This window comes from Leuciscus leuciscus (assembly GCF_965113295.1).
Source record: "Leuciscus leuciscus genome assembly, chromosome: 9".
In the NCBI taxonomy this organism is placed as follows: Eukaryota; Metazoa; Chordata; class Actinopteri; order Cypriniformes; family Leuciscidae; genus Leuciscus; species Leuciscus leuciscus.
In genome coordinates, this window is record NC_138733.1 from 45,069,621 (window position 1) to 45,090,750 (window position 21,130).

Sequence of the window (21,130 nt, forward strand, 5' to 3'; positions counted from 1 at the left end):
AGTCAGCCGTATCCAGATCAGATGGAGGACCTGTGCCTAGACATGACCACAACGCATGATGTCGTCAGCCGGATCCGGGCCGGATCCAGATCAGATGGAGGACCTGCGCCTAGACATGACCACAACGCATGATGTAGTCAGCCGGACCCGGGCCGTATCCAGATCAGATGGAGGACCAGCGCCTAGAGATGACCACAACGCATGATGTAGTCAGCCGGACCCGGGCCGTATCCAGATCAGATGGAGGACCTGCGCCTAGAGATGACCACAGCGCATGATGTAGTCAGCCGGACCCGGGCCGTATCCAGATCAGATGGAGGACCTGCGCCTAGACACGACCACAACGCATGACGTAGTCAGCCGGATCCGGGCCGTATCCAGATCAGATGGAGGACCTGCGCCTAGACACGACCACAACGCATGATGTAGTCAGCCGGATCTGGGCCGTATCCAGATCAGATGGAGGACCTGCGCTTAGACACGACCACAACGCATGATGTAGTCAGCCGGATCCGGGCCGTGTCCAGATCAGATGGAGGACCTGCGCCTAGACACGACCACAACGCATGATGTAGTCAGCCGGATCCGGGCCGTATCCAGATCAGATGGAGGACCTGCGCTTAGACACGACCACAACGCATGATGTAGTCAGCCGGATCTGGGCCGTATCCAGATCAGATGGAGGACCTGCGCCTAGACACGACCACAACGCATGATGTAGTCAGCCGGATCCGGGCCGTGTCCAGATCAGATGGAGGACCTGCGCCTAGACATGACCACAACGCATGATGTAGTCAGCCGGATCCGGGCCGTGTCCAGATCAGATGGAGGACCTGCGCCTAGACACGACCACAACGCATGATGTAGTCAGCCGGATCCGGGCCGTGTCCAGATCAGATGGAGGACCTGCGCCTAGACACGACCACAACGCATGATGTAGTCAGCCGGATCCGGGCCGTGTCCAGATCAGGTGGAGGACCTGCGCCTAGACATGACCACAACGCATGATGTAGTCAGCCGGATCCGGGCCGTGTCCAGATCAGATGGAGGACCTGCGCCTAGAGATGACCACAACGCATGATGTAGTCAGCCGGATCCGGGCCGTGTCCAGATCAGATGGAGGACTTCTGACCTGTAATGCTGCCTGAATCATAATCATACACTGTTCGCTCGTTGGCCAGAGGAGAACTGAGCGACTGAGCCTGGGTTCTCCCAAGGGTTTTTCTCCATTCTGCCACTGATGGAGATTTGGTTCCTTGACAGTGTCACCTTTGGCTTTTGTCTTGCTTTGTTGGTTAACACTTAATATTCATCAATATTATTGATCTGCCTGCACTGACACCATTATATGAGAACTGAACTGAGCTGGACGATGACATCACAGTTTTCTGAACTTACTTAAGCTGGACAATGAAGCTATTTTCCTCTAGATCTACTGTACAGCAGAAACAAACTGTGTTGCATTATTTTCCTGTTATCACTGTAATGCTGCTTTGAAACAATCTGTATTGTAAAAAAATGCTATTTATAAAACGGATAGTTCCGGTCCTTGATTATGATTGGTTGAGCCGTGTTCGAAGCCGTTGTAAATTACTCCACAAACACACACCTGTGAGCGCATTACATTAGTGTTACTCCACACACACACACACGCACGCACATTACATTAGTGTTACTCCACAAACACACACACACACACACACACACACACACGCACGCACGCACATTACATTAGTGTTACTCCACACACACACACACACGCACGCACGCACATTACATTAGTGTTACTCCACAAACACACCTGTGAGCGCATTACATCAGTGTTACTCCACAAACACACACCTGTGACCGCATTACATTAGTGTTACTCCACAAACACACACCTGTGAGCGCATAACATTAGTGTTACTCCACAAACACACACCAGTGACCGCATTACATTAGTGTTACTCCACAAACACACACCTGTGACCGCATAACATTAGTGTTACTCCACAAACACACACCTGTGACCGCGTTACATTAGTGTTACTCCACAAACACACACCTGTGAGCGCATAACATTAGTGTTACTCCACAAACACACACCTGTGACCGCATTACATTAGTGTTACTCCACAAACACACACCTGTGAGCGCATAACATTAGTGTTACTCCACAAACACACACCTGTGACCGCATTACATTAGTGTTACTCCACAAACACACACCTGTGACCGCATAACATCAGTGTTACTCCACAAACACACACCTGTGACCGCATTACATTAGTGTTACTCCACAAACACACACCTGTGAGCGCATTACATTAGTGTTACTCCACAAACACTCACCTGTGAGCGCATTACATTAGTGTTACTCCACAAACACACACCTGTGACCGCATAACATCAGTGTTACTCCACAAACACACACCTGTGACCGCATTACATTAGTGTTACTCCACAAACACACACCTGTGAGCGCATTACATTAGTGTTACTCCACAAACACTCACCTGTGAGCGCATTACATTAGTGTTAAGGCCCGTACACACCGGGACGAATTTCGCGCGCGATATTCGCCGACGTTTAACGCCTCGTGACTAAACAAAGGGCGCCAATGTGAGTGTGCACACCGACGCGAAAAACGGCGGGTTCGTTTTTTTGGTTTGACGCGCCGCGTCAAAAAATATCCGACCAATGAGATTGGCGCTTTTACTCATGTCTGGAGCTTCTGAAGTTACAGTAAAACACAACTTGGGGGCGCTCAAACACAAAACGGTCTTGCCGAGCACACATACGTAACAGCGAAGAAGATATACGCCAAGTAGCGTCTACACTGCCCATAGACAGACACTGCCGGGAAGAAATGACGAGGAAGATGCAAGGCAAGATGAATGTAGAGCTGCTGGTCTCGTTGGTGTCGGAATAAAGAACTATATGACAAACGCGACAGCGATTACAAAAATCTTGTTAAAAGAGAACTGTTATGGAGTGGTATTGCAGAGAATAGACTGTTATGGAGTGGTATTGCAGAGAATAGACTGTTATGGAGTGGTATTGTATTTCTGTTTTACATTAAGCGCCATCTAATGTCAGGGAATGAATTTGCATGTTCACTCGGCTCATCATCAGCGAAAAACGCTTGGGTGTGAACACAAAAAACGCGTTGAAAAACGCTGGCGAATAACGCGCGCCGATATTCGTCCCGGTGTGTATGGCCCTTTACTCCACAAACACACACCTGTGACCGCATAACATTAGTGTTACTCCACAAACACACACCTGTGACCGCGTTACATTAGTGTTACTCCACAAACACACACCAGTGACCGCGTTACATTAGTGTTACTCCACATACACACACCTGTGAGCGCATTACATTATGGCGCTTTTCCACTGCATGGTACGGTACGGCTCGGTTCGGTACGGCTCACTTATGGCGCATTTCCACTGCATGGTACGGTATGGCTCGCTTCGGCTCGCTTTAAATGGTACCACCTCTGTTGAGGTTGCAAGCGTACCGTATCGATACTAAAATGTGACGTGAAAACACTGCAGATCACTCATTGGTCAGACAGAATCATCACTACCAGCGTCATTGTATTTACAACACGAGACACTAAACCCGCTAGATTTAAATAGCCAGTAGACAACAGCCAACGCTGTAGCGCCTGTTTTAAAAGTATTTGCTTAAAAAAAAAAAAAAGAGTATAAACTTAAAAAAAGAAATGGCTGAATTGTGGTCAGTGGACGTGCAGACGTTCCTCTCGTTGGTTGCAGAGGAGCGGATGGGGAAACACGGAATGAAAAATTCGCATTTAATATGATGATGTCATGGCAGTAGAGACGGCAACTGTTAGTGTTACTCTACAAACACACACCTGTGACCACATTACATTAGTGTTACTCCACAAACACACACACCTGTGACCGCATTACATTAGTGTTACTCCACACACACACACACACACACACACACACACACACACACACACACACACACACACACACACACACACACACACACACACACACACCTGTGACCGCGTTACATTAGTGTTACTCCACAAACACACACCTGTGAGCGCATTACATTAGTGTTACTCAACAAACACACACCTGTGAGCGCATTACATTAGTGTTACTCCACACACACACACACACACACACACACACACACACACACACACACACACACACACACACACACACACACACACACACACTCCTGTGAGCGCATAACATTAGTGTTACTCCACACACACACACACACACACACACACACACACACACACACACACACACACACACACACACACACACACACACACACACACACCTGTAAGCACATTACATTAGTGTTACTGCACAACTGCTGTTTGTAATGCTTTGTTGCTGCATGTGTTGCTTAGCAATCTCTTTGGAACTACATTTCTTGGCGGAGGAATAAATGTGTTATAACGTTATATTTTTTGTTGCTGGTGTTTATTTTATGAATAAAATAAATATTAAAATGAATATTTTTATGGGGTAACTGTTTTATAAAAGCAATAAGCCCCTTGAGGACGTGTTTTACAGTGGATTTAGAACAGCTAAGGGGGGTTTAGGCACTCCGTCTCATTGCTTTAATAAATACAGGTGACTTGACTGGACTTTCTTCCTCTGATCTGTTTGCATTTAGATTGTGCCTTTGCTTTTCGCTGTTTTCTGTAATTTAGTCATTTTAAACTGTCTTTCTGCTTTATATCTGTGGACCAGCAATCTTATTGTCCTACAACTCATTTTCATATTATAACATGTAGGCCTGTTTACTTCACCTTTTTGACACACAATGTAGTTCATATAAAAAAATATATATATATTTTTTTTTATTAACTTTGACTAGCTGGTAATATAGCAAAGTTTATAGGGACAGTAAAAAAAAAAAAAAAAAAAAGTGCATCTAGTTCAACATTAGGCTTCAGTATTTTGGGTAATTTGCATTAACAAGACTGTTAAAAATAAAAAAAAATAAAAACTTAAAATAATTGTTGGATCCTTAAAAAGAGATGGAGTATGTTTGGTTTTACATGTGAATCACAAAATATCCTCACTAATGAGGAAACATTAGGAAAATTATGATTCATATAATTACTGTGTCATGAGACCCATTTCTTTCCACAAGAACAAGAGTAAGACAAATATATTCCTGGGTCAGAAAACTATATAGCCTGACTAAAACCCCAACATCTGTGCAAATATATCCAACATATACTGTAAATATATGACTATTTCATGAATCAGTTTTTAATAGTGGTTAAATCAAAATATATCAAAATTACAATGAGTGACCTGCGCTTTATTATTTACATTCATTCATTTAGCAGATGATTTTATCCGGAGACTTATAGAGAAATACAGTCTTAAAGGAGGCAATGATATTAGAAATACAATACAAAACATTGTCCAGAAAAGTACAAGCTAGAACAAGGAGGGAATAGTGAGAACAATAAGTTGTTTTTAAGTCACTTGCTTTACATGAGAAACTCATTCAGAGCTTTAACACAATCATCATTCACAAGCCGAAACCTGAGAAACAAATGATGATTTACATTTTGATATATTGGTGATATATCAAAATGTTGCCTTTGGCTTGCTCAGTTGGGGATATTTGGGGGATATTTAATTTAATTTTATCAATCAATAAATTCCTCTTGAAACAAACTTTGTTGTATTATTTTAATTTAATACTGTGAAGCTGCTTTGATACAATCTGTATTGTGAAAAGCGCTATACAAATAAACTTGACTTGACTTGATATGATGTGCATCCGCTTATGAAAACAAGTAAAACATTAATGCTGTGTGATACGTATTGATGAGGATGAGGATTATTATAAGGCCAGAGATGAGAGTCACTGACAGACTCTGGATGATCTTCTTGTGCTTCAGTCGGTCCAAAACAACATCTGTGTCAAAGCCTCCCCTCGACCCTCACTGATGCTGATTTCATTAAAGTCTCTTTCAGACTGTTTGCTGAACACACAGAGGACGCCTTGAGACTTTTACACTCTTTTACATTAAAACTATCCGTCACATTTACCCACAGCTTTTCCCCGCGGCTGATGCTCGCCTTGGATTTGATCTGACGGAGGCAAAAGAAACATTTCCTCTTCGCGTATTTTAGTCTCTAATGAAAGCCCAGAACCTCTGCTTGCTGTTCACTTTGTTTTGACCGCGACAAACTATTGTATCGCTCCAGTTTCGGCCCAAATGTACGAGAAGAAAACACAAGAGTCCGCGGCTCGTGGACGCACAGGCACCGAGCGGGCAGGTTGAGTCTACGAGGTTCTCATGTGTTGTTTAAGAGCGCAGCGCCGCGAGCGCTGATCATTGATCGCTGAAAGCAGACCGTGTGTGAAAGCCTGCAGATCATCAACCGATCAGAGAGAGAGAGATGGCAGAAACCTCCCCCGCCCCGGCCGCTGCCGCCCCGGCCAAAGCGCCCAAGAAGAAGTCCGCTACTGCGAAAGCCAAGAAAGCAGGTCCAGGCGTCGGCGAGCTGATCGTCAAAGCGGTGTCCGCGTCCAAGGAGAGGAGCGGCGTGTCCCTCGCCGCGCTGAAGAAGGCGCTCGCTGCCAGCGGCTACGATGTGGAGAAGAACAACTCCCGCGTCAAGATCGCCATCAAGAGCCTGGTGACTAAAGGCACCCTGGTGCAGGTCAAGGGAACCGGCGCCTCGGGCTCCTTCAAGCTCAACAAGCAGCAAGCCGAGAGCAAGAAGAAGCCCGTGGCCAAGAAACCCGCGGCTCCTAAAGCGAAGAAGCCCGCGGCCAAGAAACCCGCCGCTGCCAAGAAGCCCAAGAGCGCCGCAGCAAAGAAGCCCGCAGCCGCGAAGAAATCGCCCAAGAAGGCCAAGAAACCCGTCGCCAAGGCCGCTAAGAAGGCGACGAAGAGCCCCAAGAAGGCGAAGAAGCCCGCGGCCGCGAAGAAAGCAGCCAAGAGCCCGAAAAAGGCCAAGGCGGCGAAACCGAAGGCGGCAAAGCCTCAAGCCGCCAAGCCTAAAAGGGGACCTCCCAAGAAGAGATAAACACTGTTCGTTCCTCAACGGCTCTTTTAAGAGCCACCCACTGACTCCCAGTAAAGAGCAAAACTATAAGGTTCATTAGTTAACATGAAACAATGAGCAATACTGCATTTATTAATCTTAGTTAATATTAATTTCAACATTTACTAATACATGATTAAAATCAAAGGTTGTATTTGTTAACATTAGTTAATGCACTGAAAAGAACATGAACAACAGCTGTATTTTTATTAACTAACATTAACAGATTAATATGTATTGCTCGTTGTTAGATTGTGTTAGTTAATACATTAACTAATGCTAACTAATGAACCTTAATGTACAGTGTTACTATAAAACACTTTATATCTAAAATGAGTCAAAAGAATCCAAAATAAATTGATTACAGGTAAAAATGGCCCGAAAGGTTCAGACAGTAATAATCACAGTTCAGATAAGATTCATAACAGTACAGAATATATATATATACACACACAACAGAATTGTGGCAATACAAACAACAATAAGCAGTGATTTAACTCCAATAATTCTGTAGAGTATCAGACGGTTAATGTGCGCAGAATATACAGTGAAAGGTGAAGCACTTTTGTTGGGAACAGCGAATAATATACATTTTTGTACTTTTACAATGTTGTACAAATATTTAATTAGTTTCATCTCTTCTGTCAGCGTAATTAAGGGAGGTTGGGCTTCGGAGGGAAGTTCAGTGATTGGTTGAAATCTTCTCAGACTCTAAGCCAATGGGCGACTGGCTCTCTCGTGTAAAGGCAGTGTGTGGAGGCGTATACTCTTCATTCTGTTCTCTTCGACTGAAGGTTTTAGAAAGTCACTGTTAAAATGAGCGGCAGAGGCAAAACCGGCGGCAAAGCGCGAGCAAAAGCCAAGACTCGCTCGTCCAGGGCAGGGCTGCAGTTCCCCGTCGGCCGTGTCCACAGGCTCCTCCGTAAAGGCAATTACGCCGAGCGCGTCGGTGCCGGAGCTCCCGTGTATCTGGCGGCTGTGCTCGAGTATCTGACCGCGGAGATCCTGGAGTTGGCTGGAAACGCCGCTCGGGACAACAAGAAGACCCGCATCATCCCCCGTCACCTGCAGCTGGCGGTGCGCAATGACGAGGAGCTGAACAAGCTTCTGGGCGGAGTGACCATCGCTCAGGGCGGCGTGTTGCCCAACATCCAGGCCGTGCTGCTGCCCAAGAAGACCGAGAAGCCCGCCAAGGCCAAATGAGGCTCCAGCCTGGCTCTCTGACCCCCCAAAGGCTCTTTTAAGAGCCACACACTTCATCTCTAAGAGTTTTTCTGTGTTCATGGTTATAAACGCCTGAAACCCGTTTGGTTGAGGAGAAACATGACATCTTTAGTGGAGCAAAACTAGAGACCCATTCACAACCCAACCCATCTCTCCTTATATATAACATCATGTCTAACAAGACGTTTTAGATATTAATAGATTATCCAAAATCAAAACCGCAGTATCTGGGATTCAGTCATATTTCAGTCCCCCAGACTTTATAAAGTGGTGGTTCACCAACATTGCTTGTCATGATACTTTGGTATGTCCATTTTAATGAATAAAAATAATTTTAGTACTTCAAAAATATTTAACAAAATGTGTAATCTATACATTTTGTTTCTGCAATATTGTATTTGTTACGTTATTGTGAAAAAAGTATAAAGTTTAAAACATATTTAAAAAATAAATTTAAAGTTTTAACTATATTTAGTCACATATCTGTAGATTTCATTTGTTTTTCACTTGATTTATGAATCATTTTAATAATAAAATAATAATAAAACAGTCATGATTTGAGTAAAAATATAATCATGCCAACTCATAATTTAGTTATGAATATAATATTTGATATAATGTGTCACTGAAACTCTGAGGAGCAGCTGATCTCAGAAATGGAGCCACTTCAGCAGCAGAAAGACTTCATTGTTCATGAAGAAATGATGAGCAGACAGAAGGGCACAATATGAGAGAGAGACTAAATTAAAAATATCACATTGAAGGCAATGTCTCCCTTCAGACCGGTTTCAGTCTTTAACCCCGTCACACTAATATACATATTCTTTTGGGGGAAAATATGGAAGATGATTAAAAATGAATGCATTTCTTGCACTGACATGTTAAATGAACACACTGACAGAGCTCAAGGTTTTGAATACACATTTAAAGCAATGGCTGAAACTGAAACAGCTCTGTGAACACTGACTGTACAGGATACAACACAATGCATACAAACATAAAGTTGCATATGTTAGCATGCACAGACATATACATACTTCTGTGTTTTTGTATTGTTAAATGTGTCTAGACTCTGTTTTATTGTGATTTCTACATCCATTTAAGCCCATATCTTATTTCATGTATGGGATGTATTTTTTGTATGTATTTTAATAGTTATAATTTTTTAATTCAATACTCTGTAATTTCTGTTTTAATTTTACAAGCCTAACCAGGGACAGGGGTTGCAAATTAGTCATGGCTATAAACCTGTATGCATGGCATCTACTTTGTATTCTTTATAAAGCAATGTTCTATGCATTTGTCCCTGTTAAATAAACATTAAATAAAAAATAAAAAATTAATTAAAGACTAACACAATAGGTTTTAGTTAAACATCTAAATTGAAAACATAAAAAAAATAAAAATAAATAAAGACCAAACAATTTGTCTATTTTTATTTTCCGCCCCAAATGTGAGAATTATCATAGATATGACATGGGTAGTTATTAAATTGTTATGAGGGACACACTGGGAATTAAGGCGAGTATTTCAGAACAAATAAATCCAGCAATGTGAGAATAAAGCTGTTACACTGATTGAATGATTTATTTTTTTCATTATTATTTTTTATTAAACATTACAGAGCATTAAAGCAATACAGATAAACATGAGAGCAACCAAACAAATAAGACTAAAAGATAAACAGACACAAATAAGTTGCCAGGGCAACGGAAAAAAATAATTATCACAATATCTTGATTTATAAATATTAGTATTATTAGTATTAATAAATCAAGTTATTATAGGATTTGGAGCAAAAAAAAAAAAAAAAAAAAAAAAAAAAGAAGCTATTTCCGTAGGATTATTGATAACTTTATAATTTGTGGACGGGAGCAATAGAAATATTCACAGCATTGGATCTTGTCCAACCAATTTTAGTGGATCTATACAGAAAAATAAAATAAATATAAATATTTATTAAATATAAAAATATATATATATATATATATATATAAAAAAGGCTGAATTGTTCTCTCCTTCTTCCAGCCATTTGTCCTGGATCTAACACAGGCTTCTTCAGCTGTGGATCTGCATCTCATGTAGTTTGTAGTTTGGAATATTCAGTGCTTTGAATATCTGTCAATGGTTCATTAAATGATACAGCAGATTCATCCACTATTAATCTATTTTGCTTTGCTATATTACTTCCACATTTTCTTAAGAACTTCCCTAATTCATATTTTAAAAGCTCCCAGTTACGTCCATAAGCTTTTGGTGATTCAGCCCTTTCCCAGTAAATCTGGATTAGTTCAATAATCTGTTGCTTGGCCTTTTCATATTTAAGGAGGGAGCTGTTTCATTTCCCAAGTGACGGTTTAGAGGCTGTAATTGCCATATTTTGCGACAAAATAACTGAAATATAAATGTCATTATGGTCAGACACTAATATTAGGCTGTTGCTAATATTATTAGAGATATTATTCATGTTTTACAAATCAACCAATAATCAATTCTGGACTGCCTTGAACGGTCTTTACTCCAGGTATGCTGTATTACATCCGGATACTGTTCTCTGCAGATGTCAACTATGTGTGTCAAATTTATCCATAAATGCTTCAATATTTGAATTTGAGGAAGAAAATGTAGGAATATATGAGGAAAGTAGCAACTGAACAAAAGCGTGTTGAGCGGGAAACCCTCCGCTTGTTTGAAAAGAGGAAACGCGCAGTCATTGGCTAGCAGTCATAGCACACGTCACACACTAGCCAATCACAAGCCTCTGCATCATCGCGACACTATGAGCTCGTGACGGTCCAACGCTATAAAAGCAGGCGTGTAACAAAAAGCAGCATTTATTCCCGCGCCCTAATAGAGAAGAAACTGCAGCCATGGCAAGAACCAAGCAGACCGCTCGTAAATCCACCGGTGGCAAAGCCCCGAGGAAGCAGCTCGCGACTAAAGCAGCGCGGAAGAGCGCGCCCGCCACCGGCGGCGTCAAGAAGCCCCATCGGTACCGGCCCGGGACCGTGGCTCTGCGGGAGATCCGCCGCTATCAGAAGTCCACCGAGTTGCTGATCCGCAAACTGCCTTTCCAGCGGCTGGTGAGAGAAATCGCCCAGGACTTCAAGACGGACCTGCGCTTCCAGAGCTCCGCAGTCATGGCCCTGCAGGAGGCCAGCGAGGCTTATCTGGTGGGTCTGTTTGAGGACACCAACCTGTGCGCCATCCATGCCAAGAGAGTCACCATCATGCCCAAGGACATCCAGCTGGCGCGCCGTATCCGCGGAGAGCGCGCTTAAACCCGCCGTCGCTGCTGTGCACGCGCGCGTCAAACCCAACGGCTCTTTTAAGAGCCACAACACTTCCTGTAAACGAGACTTATTTCCAGTGTAACGCCGAGTATAAGCAACAGGCTCCTACAGCAGTGCAGGGTTAGGTCTCGGTCATGCCAGATCTCAGACACTGAGGAGAAAGAGTTAGAAAAAATATATTTCCAGACTATCACCTTATAGTGTTTATTTAAATATACAAGAGTCATACCACTGCATCAAATTAACTCTAAAATACATTATACAAGTAAGCAAAGTTTCATGCACATTAAGCAACTATACATTAAAACTGTATAACTAAAAATAAATAACTACATCTAACACTAAGAAAAAATAAAACATTTGTTTCATGTCCCCACTCTCTCTAAACTTTACCATGAAATATATTTATTAAAATCCTACAGATTTGTTTTTGCATTGTTATGATTCCATATCTAATCTATGCTTTAAAATGTTTGTTTTTGTTTTTTGAGAAAAAATATTTGATCTAATATTTTAGATAAAATACACATTTTAGTTGTGATAAATTTAATTCATTCCCCCTCTGAAAAACTTGGATCATTCCACAAGACACATCTCCAACAGGAAGTTGCATCATCTGGATCTTCTGAAGACCAAAAGTTTGTCCTCTCATTTTAATTTCTGTATATTTGATGAAATTGAATGAATTAATGAATTTGATGAAGTTGGTCCATCTCAACATACTGTCCTGTTACCTAAATTATTTCTCAGACTTTATTTATTTTCAAAATAAATATGAACTTTTGGTGAGTCAGTAGAATCTGCTCAGTGTCCTCATGATATCAGCATCTTATAACTTCAGTCCTGTTGCTGAACTGTAGAATAACAGGAGTGAGTTAAAGTAACAGGAGTGAGTCGAGTCCTCTGTTTTGTTGATTTAATACTGTAAATATTAGTTGATATAACACTATTCACCTGAATGATGAGTTTTAAGGTCGCAGTTGCTTAAATTGTAGACATTAGTATTATAGTTTGACAATGTGAACACGTTACTTCCAGGAGCCAGTCCACCACTGAGTGACTTACACACTTTATCTGTGTCTTATATTGTGTAGAAGAAGGAGAGAACTCACACTATGCAGGAGCAGAAACACTCACGGCACATCGCAAGGGAAGCAGACAAACTAGGTTTATTTTATTTCTAAAAATATAAAGTTAAACCACTGTTTTGTTATCAGTTTTGTTTGGTCCATCATTTATACAATTGTTTAATAAATTCAATTATAATTTTTTTTTTTTATAAACTTGAGGTTTCGGTCTTTAAAAAAAAAAAAAAAATTGCTTTGTTCTTATCAAAATACACCTTGCCTTAATATATAGTGATTTTTTTTTTTTTTCGTCACAAATATCAATTATCTGAACATATAACCAGCAATCTCTTTCAAATAAACAGTTTCTTGTGGGGAAAACAAATGAATTAATTGACATGCTTTTAAACATGCTTTTTAAATGGCACAAGCGTTTCGGTAACATGCATCATCTTCTGCTTAGAAACCGTGTAAATATGAAATAAAGTTACCTAAGATTGGCCAATACACAGTTTGAATAGTTAAATGTGTGTAGTATTAGACTGTTGAAATAAAGTTTAATTTTCAAGAGTTACAACAAGCAAATGTCACCCATTCGGTGGAATGGCCCACAATAGGCAATTTGTGTTTTATATGATCAGAGTTTATGGCATTAATTAGACAGCCGGTGAGTAACATGACTGAGTCATGAGCGCCTGTTTCCATTTAGCAGAAATGGACAAGGATTTCAGATAGTCCCCATATGTAGGGTTTACCAGGACACACACACACACACACACACACACACACACACACACACACACACACACACACACACACACACGCCCGTGCGCGCGCATAAACAGAGTAATATATCAGATGCTACTATTCATATTTTTACAATAATCAATATTGTGATATGATATTTATGTTTATTATTTTTATGTTTACTTTGCTGTGCTTGTAGAACATCACTGTTCATTATCAACCAGTACTACTGTAAATTACATGATCTGAAACATTATTAATATTTCATATAAAACAAAGGAGAAGCTCCATCAGAGCGGGGTGGCGGTTAAATTCCACGTGACCATGTGACGCTGCGCTGGTTTCTCTCAGGTCCTGTTACTCCCCATATAGATAAAAGGCCTCCCTTCAACACTCATATCTATTCTACTCGTCATCGTTTGAGTATCGCATCAATCCTGTAAAGCATCATGTCTGGAAGAGGCAAAGGCGGGAAAGGACTCGGGAAAGGAGGAGCGAAGCGTCATCGTAAAGTTCTGCGCGATAACATCCAGGGAATCACCAAACCCGCCATTCGGCGTCTGGCGCGTCGCGGCGGCGTCAAGCGCATCTCTGGGCTGATCTACGAGGAGACCCGCGGTGTGTTGAAGGTGTTCCTGGAGAACGTGATCCGCGATGCCGTCACCTATACCGAGCACGCCAAGAGGAAGACCGTCACCGCCATGGATGTTGTGTACGCGCTGAAGCGACAGGGACGCACCTTGTACGGCTTCGGGGGATAAACGCCTGAAACACGAGAAACCGACGAATCCAACGGCTCTTTTAAGAGCCACACACTCTCTCACTTAAAGAGTCCATGATTTAGCAATGGCAGGCCATACCATCAGTTATAAGACTTAATCATTGTGCTCTATTAATGATCTCCTAAAATGATACACTAATGTATTGATACTAGGCTAACAGTATATTTTCATTTTCTTTATTTAACAGTTAATATCTGAAGTATTTTATCTGAATTAAACAATATTTATCCGTTTACAGATGCTAAATGTTTTACAAAATGGACCAAATCAGAAATGGTACCAAAGTAAGCAGAAGTGAAAATACAGAAAATAAAACCAGATTATCATTTTTTTTAAACTCAAATGGGCTTTTATTTGCAACTATTTATAAACTATTTGCTACTAGTTTAAACAGTGGAATGAATAAATGAAGTTATGAGAAAAAGCTGTTTTTAAAGGTCTGGCTGTTATTGCTCACTTTCCTCTAAAACCACTTATAAACACATTGAATGAGTTTTAATTACACGATTGTGCAGAATGTGTGTCTAGAACCGCTTATTATTTTCAAAATATCTCTAAAATCTATAAATAAATTAAAAGTGCGGGAAATGAAACAAAGGAAACTATGTCGTTCAAATATGGGGCGGTGGGCGGGGCTATTATTTAAGCGCCTGTGATTGGCCCTCGTTCCGCTCTTGATGCTTTGAGTTGTCCAATGAAACACGAGCTTATGGGTTTGGCCAATGACAACAGGCAATCAGAAGGTTTGAGTGTCTCCTTGTAAATTAGCATAGGGCAGTGAATAAAAGCCTCTGTGTCGCTCTTGAGTTCACACTGATTCTTCAGTTTTACGAACATTCCTCATCATGCCTGAACCAGCCAAGTCCGCGCCTAAGAAGGGCTCCAAGAAGGCCGTCACTAAGACCGCCGGGAAGGGAGGAAAGAAGCGCAGAAAGTCCAGGAAGGAGAGCTACGCCATCTACGTCTACAAAGTGCTGAAGCAGGTTCACCCTGACACCGGCATCTCCTCCAAGGCGATGGGCATCATGAACTCTTTCGTCAACGACATCTTCGAGCGCATCGCCGGTGAGGCGTCTCGTCTCGCTCACTACAACAAGCGCTCCACCATCACGTCGAGAGAGATCCAGACCGCCGTGCGTCTGCTGCTGCCCGGAGAGCTGGCCAAACACGCCGTGTCTGAGGGCACCAAGGCTGTCACCAAGTACACCAGCTCCAAGTAGAGGCCGAGGAGGCGAGCACACACACAAAGGCTCTTTTAAGAGCCACACACACACTCCTGGAAAAGAGCTGATTATGCTAGATGAGTCAATTATGGTATTTGTAAATATTAACTAAAACGCTTAATTGTAGTGATCGTTACCTATGTACGATTGCGGAGATTTTGTGGTTCATCATGTTTCTCACACACACACACACACACACAGTTTACTGCGAATGTTTATAATTGTTGCTGCAGAGCAATCGTACATGTGACGGCCACTTTCTCCTCAACCAACTGCGTTTATGGTGTTCGTAAGAAAAGCGTTCTCTATCAGATACAATGGCGGATCTACAAAGAGCCTTTGGGTTATGACAAAACACGCGTTCATCTGTTTATTTGGGTTTGTCGGCACTGATGAGAAACGCTGTACTAAATTTCCAGAGAAATGAAAGTAAATGAAACCAGAAAAAGAATATTTCAGCTTCCTGAGATTATCTGAGAGTTTGATGTATTAACTTTCATTATACAAGGGGAGAAAGTAAACTGGTTATTAAACAGACAATAATAATTTGTGCAGAAATATAAACATAGACTAATATCATTAAAGTTTAATTTCAACCTGCCTAGATTACTGAACTGAAAACAAATAGAAATATGAATATGCTCTGTGTTTGTTCAATATTAAGTCTTTAACTGAGGACACTGATGTCTGTTTTCTAATCCAATCATTAGAACTGATTTAGATTAGCAGAATATTGTACAGTAATCTCTCATAGGTGCCATTGTGTCATAAGTTTCAAGGCAAGTTTATTTATATAGCACATTTCATACACAATGGCAATTCAAAGTGCTTTACATAGAAGAAATTAAAATAATAAAAAGAAATAAGAATAATTAAAACAGTTTAGAAAATTAAAATGAAATACAGTACAGTACAAACAGTCGGACGAACAGTGGCACAGTGCTCATTCAGTAAATGCACAGCTAAACAGAAGTGTTTTGAGTCTGGATTTGAATGTGACTACAGTAGGAGCACATCTGATCTCCTCTGGAAGCTGGTTCCAGCATAATAGCTAAAGCAGACTCACCATGCTTAGAATGAACCCTTGGTATTTCTAGCTGATATGATCCTAATGATCTGAGTGATCTGTTGGGTTTATATTCAGTGAGCATATCTGCAATGTATTGAGGTCCTAGGCCATTGAATGATTTATATACCAGTAATAATACTTTAAAATCAATCCTAAATCTAACTGGGAGCCAGTGTAAAGACCTGAGGACTGGTGTGATATGTTCATATTTTCTGGTTCTGCTCAGAATCCTGGCGGCAGCGTTCTGTATGAGCTGCAACTGTCTTATGGTCTTTTTGGGAAGGCCAGTGAGGAGTCCATTACAATAATCCACCCTGCTGGTGATGAAAGCATGCACAAGTTTCTCTAAGTCTTGCCTGGAAAAAAAGCATCTAATTCTTGCAATATTTTTCAGATGATAGTATGCTGATTTAGTTATTGCTTTGACATGACTACTGAAACTAAGGTCTGACTCTAGTGTCACACCAAGATTCCTGACTTGATGTTTAGTTGTTTGACCCCTAGAGTGAAGGTATGCGTTCACCTTGAGAACTTCATCTTTGTTTCCAAATGCAATGACTTCAGTTTTATCTTTGTTTAACTGAAGAAAGTTTTGGCACATCCAACTGTTGACTTCATCAATGCATCGGCACAGGGAGTCAATGGGGCTGTAATCGTTAGGCGATAGGGCTAAGTACAGCTGTGTGTCGTCTGCATAGCTGTGGTAAGCAATTTGGTTCTTTCTCATTATTTGGCTCATTGGGAGCATATACAGGTTGAACAGGAGTGGCGCAAGAATTGAGCCTTGAGGGACTCCGCATGTCATGGATGTCCACTCAGACTTATGGTCTCCTATACTCACATAATAACCTCTCTCATCTAAGTATGACCTGAACCATTTTAGGACTATCCCAGAAAGCCCCAACCAGTTTTCCAGCCTGTCAAGAAGTATGTTATGATCGACAGTGTCAAATGCAGCACTGAGGTCGAGTAGTACCAGCACTGATAATTTGCCTGAATCAGTATTTAAGCGAATATCGTTTATTATCTTTATGAGCGCTGTCTCTGTGCTGTGATGTGGTCGGAAACCAGATTGAAAATTGTCAAAGTAACCATTTGAGCTTAAGAATTTGTTCAGCTGATTGAAGATAACTTTTTCAATGAGCTTGCCTATGAAAGGAAGATTTGAGATCGGTCTATAGTTGCTTAATATGGTCTTATCCAGATTGTTCTTTTTCAGGAGGGGCTTGACAACTGCAGTTTTCAGGGAGTTTGGAAAACTCCCAGAGAGAAGTGAGGCATTTACCACTTCTAGAAGATCTGCTTCTAAACTGTTTAACACACTTTTGAAAAAAGATGTGGGAAGTGTGTCAAGAGCGCATGTTGATGTTTTAAGGTGTTGTACGGTTTCTACCAAAATTTTGCCATCATTTTTTTTTTAAATCAGACAAAGTTACTACTTTCTCAGGTGGTCTGATCTGTCTGACCCCAGCGCAACTCAAGGATGTGCTGATCACCTTTCTGATATTATTGATTTTCTCAGAGAAGAAAGAAGCAAACTCACTGCACTTACTGTTTGAGAGCATTTCACTGGGAATCTGGCTTGGGGGGTTTGTCAGTCTCTCTACAGTAGCAAAAAGAGTGCGTGTGTTGTTTAAATTGCAGTTTATAATATTTGAGAAGAAAGTCTGTCTAGCTTTGCCTAGTTCCATATTGAAAGCATGAAGGCTGTCTTTGTAGATGTCGCTCGATTGCTCCTGTCTGCCTCGCTGCCTGCTGTGAGTGTGTTTGCTTCGGTGCTGTAAGCTCCGTCTTAGCCTCGTATTTCCTTGTTTTGAACCATCATTTACTACAATTTCTAGTTGTTTATACTACTAAATACAGCTTACCCAACATCTCAGATTAACCTGACATCGCTAGCTTCCGTTACTACTAGCACAACACGCTAGTAATTCGCTAGCCTGTTAACGCGCTGCCCGTGCGCTCAGCTATTTTTATTTATTTATTTTCTCTCGCTCGCTCGCGCCTTTGAGTTCATAAAAGCTCAGGTGAGTAAGAAACACTCAACAAACACGGTGAGTAATGTCTTGTCCTGTTAATTATCATGCGTCGCGTCTGAATGCGTTGTTGTTTTTTGGAGCTCTATCGATTTGATTTATAATTCTTGATTTTTCTCTTTAAACTCGCTTACAACGAACATTTTCTACTTTTCCTCACTGAGAAGCACTAACGTTACTGCTCAAACCTCATAGTTACAACCAGTGGTGTAGTCTAGTTTTTTGTAGTGAGTATACTGTAATTCACCCCCCCCCCCCCCCACACACACACACACACCCACCCCGCCCGTCCCAGAGCGTCACCCCATAAGCACCACCACACTCACTAATGCATACAGTATGCATCGACATGTAATTGAGAGCATTATGAAATACTAAGTGTTATCAACATGTCAATTTATTATAAGAAGCACAACTCAGCCAGTTAAGAGCTACATTTAGCCTTAGAACATGAATATGGTCCCTGAACCACAGGTTTTATCAGCTGACAATAAAAAAATAAAAACATTATACAAATACAAATTTGCTTTTAGAAATGGTGTTTTTGGGAAAAAAAAATGGTGTTATTGTTTTGGCAAGTTTACTGTTGAAAAACTTTGTGTGATATTCCCTTAAAATAACGTTTTAATAGATTGTATTATTAGTATTATTATTTTAAAATACATTTTACGGTGCAATTTCTTTCTAATTTGTTTGAGTTGGACTGAACTTTTACTTTGGTGGGTTGTACACATTTGAGTTTCTGTGTGTTTTAATAAACTATTATTATTATTATTAGGCCTACTTGAAGTATACTCTACTGTGCAATAGTAATATATTTCTGTTATAATTTCTTCACGTTATACCGAACTTTTATTTTGACAGGTTGTCATAAAGACATTGCAGTTTCTGTGTGTATATGAAACGAATGAATGACGATAGTTTTATTAAATGAAATGGTGAAATTCTCGTGAAGTGACTTTCATAGCAGCTCTGCGATGAAGTGCACATGTGTAGCACACCTACATCATGTCTCAATAGCCTACAGTGAAACGCTGAAAACACCACGAGCATGAGTCACGCGTGCTTCAGTATGTGTATGTGTGTTTGTGTGTGGAGCACACATTGAGCGCTCATTCATTCCCAGAGACGCGTAGAACAATTGCAGTCTCTTTTAACGTTAATATTCACAGACACTAGTCCATATCGAGATTTGATTCTTTGTACAGCACTACTTTTGATTTATTCATTCAAAAATAGCTAAATTCCGTGACTGCATTCCGCGATTCTATCCGTGTCGCTTCGCAAACACAGACGGGGTGAATTTATGAATGAAAGTGTGAAAGTTCTGACACAGAACGAAGTTGTTACGTATCCTCACGCTTTTTTTTAAGTGGGTATACGGAAATCCTTGGCCTTTTCTAGTGGGTATACGGCGTATACCTGCGTATCACGTACACCACTGGTTACAACGCGGACTGTTGAGCAGACGCGTCTCAAGCCTATTAGTGATCCAACGCTGCATACTCTTAAAGGTTACGTCCGTGGATCACGGCTGAACGCGTCTTCTCCACACTCACTTACAAACAAACTTTTTTTTTCGCCTATCGTGCGTCTAATCTACACCCCTACCAAAAAAAAAAAAAAAAAAAAACGGATTATATCCAAGACTTCAGTCATAAATTTGTATTAATATTGATAGCATCACTGGTAGCTTTGTTGCTATTCTCACTGTCCATCTGTTAAAATGGCGAATATATCAGATGTAAGTAGTCTACCTTTTGGTGCAGGTGAGGACACACTTGAGCTGCACGCACTGCAGTCTGAGCTGGAAGCTGTTGAGAAACAGATCCACGACCTTTTATTGAGACAGGCCGAGCTGAGAGACCGGTGTTTGGCTCTTGAAACATCACGTGCCGATGCACACAAATCAGTGTTTAACGTTACTAACCCGCTGACTCCGACCGCGTCTACTCCGTGCGTTCCTCAGCATCGGTCGCGATCAGCCATGGTCTCGTTCACTCCGGCTCCAACACGCCACCACGAAGCCTGGGTGGTTCCGCAGCGGAAGACGCGAGTCAGGTTTAGACCAAGACTTTCTCCGACCCTCCCGGTTTTTTCGAGTTATCCACACAAAACCGCTTCTCCCCTCTTCGCGAAACAGAACGCGATGCTGTGATCATCGGCGATTCCATCATTCGGCACGTACACGCTACGTTAGGTAAAAGTAAGGTGCAAAGTCACTGCTTTCCTGGTGCTCGTGTTTCTGAAATCGCTGCTCGCGTTCCCGAGATCCTGAACGGTGACGAGCGCGTCGGAACTGTGGTCCTGCACGCGGGAGTGAACGACATCAGGCTGCGCCAGACGGAGATTCTGAAGAAAGACTTCAGGAATCTAATCGATACGGTACGCAGCACATCGCCTGAAACAACGATCATTGAGTCAGGACCGCTTCCCACGTACCGACTAGGGCATGAAAAGTTCAGCAGATTATTTCCGCTAAATGAATGGTTAATGTCATGGTGCAATGAGCAGAAACTGCTCTTTGTAAATAATTGGAATCTGTTTTGGGAGCGTCCTAGGCTTTTCCGTGCTGATGGCTTACACCCAAGCAGATTCGGAGCGGATCTTCTGTCGGA

The 21,130-nt window shown here is 41.5% G+C and overlaps 5 protein-coding genes across 5 annotated transcripts; all 5 read left to right on the forward strand.

Moving 5' to 3' along the window:
- The first annotated feature begins 6,351 nt into the window (after window positions 1–6,351).
- Window positions 6,352–7,071, forward strand: LOC309505735 (histone H1-like). Its single transcript, XM_082179208.1, has one exon. The coding sequence runs from the start codon at window positions 6,421–6,423 to the stop codon at window positions 7,051–7,053; it is 633 nt and encodes a 210-aa protein (XP_082035334.1). The 5' UTR covers window positions 6,352–6,420; the 3' UTR covers window positions 7,054–7,071.
- Window positions 7,072–7,838: 767 nt separating this feature from the next.
- On the forward strand, window positions 7,839–8,324 carry LOC309505743 (histone H2A). Its single transcript, XM_082179217.1, has one exon. It carries the CDS (start codon window positions 7,888–7,890, stop codon window positions 8,272–8,274), a length of 387 nt encoding a protein of 128 aa, XP_082035343.1. The 5' UTR covers window positions 7,839–7,887; the 3' UTR covers window positions 8,275–8,324.
- Window positions 8,325–11,129: 2,805 nt separating this feature from the next.
- On the forward strand, window positions 11,130–11,640 carry LOC309505740 (histone H3.2). The gene has a single exon (XM_082179214.1). It carries the CDS (start codon window positions 11,166–11,168, stop codon window positions 11,574–11,576), a length of 411 nt encoding a protein of 136 aa, XP_082035340.1. The 5' UTR covers window positions 11,130–11,165; the 3' UTR covers window positions 11,577–11,640.
- Window positions 11,641–13,815: 2,175 nt separating this feature from the next.
- Window positions 13,816–14,219, forward strand: LOC309505748 (histone H4). The gene has a single exon (XM_082179221.1). It carries the CDS (start codon window positions 13,852–13,854, stop codon window positions 14,161–14,163), a length of 312 nt encoding a protein of 103 aa, XP_082035347.1. The 5' UTR covers window positions 13,816–13,851; the 3' UTR covers window positions 14,164–14,219.
- Window positions 14,220–14,986: 767 nt separating this feature from the next.
- LOC309505744 (histone H2B-like) lies at window positions 14,987–15,456 on the forward strand. Its single transcript, XM_082179218.1, has one exon. The coding sequence runs from the start codon at window positions 15,030–15,032 to the stop codon at window positions 15,402–15,404; it is 375 nt and encodes a 124-aa protein (XP_082035344.1). The 5' UTR covers window positions 14,987–15,029; the 3' UTR covers window positions 15,405–15,456.
- The last annotated feature ends 5,674 nt before the right edge of the window (window positions 15,457–21,130 follow it).

Coding starts and splice junctions, on each gene's coding strand:
- LOC309505735 (XM_082179208.1), top strand. CDS start 6,421: ATGGCAGAAACCTCCCCCGCCCCGGCCGCTGCCGCCCCGGCCAAAGCG.
- LOC309505743 (XM_082179217.1), top strand. CDS start 7,888: ATGAGCGGCAGAGGCAAAACCGGCGGCAAAGCGCGAGCAAAAGCCAAG.
- LOC309505748 (XM_082179221.1), top strand. CDS start 13,852: ATGTCTGGAAGAGGCAAAGGCGGGAAAGGACTCGGGAAAGGAGGAGCG.
- LOC309505740 (XM_082179214.1), top strand. CDS start 11,166: ATGGCAAGAACCAAGCAGACCGCTCGTAAATCCACCGGTGGCAAAGCC.
- LOC309505744 (XM_082179218.1), top strand. CDS start 15,030: ATGCCTGAACCAGCCAAGTCCGCGCCTAAGAAGGGCTCCAAGAAGGCC.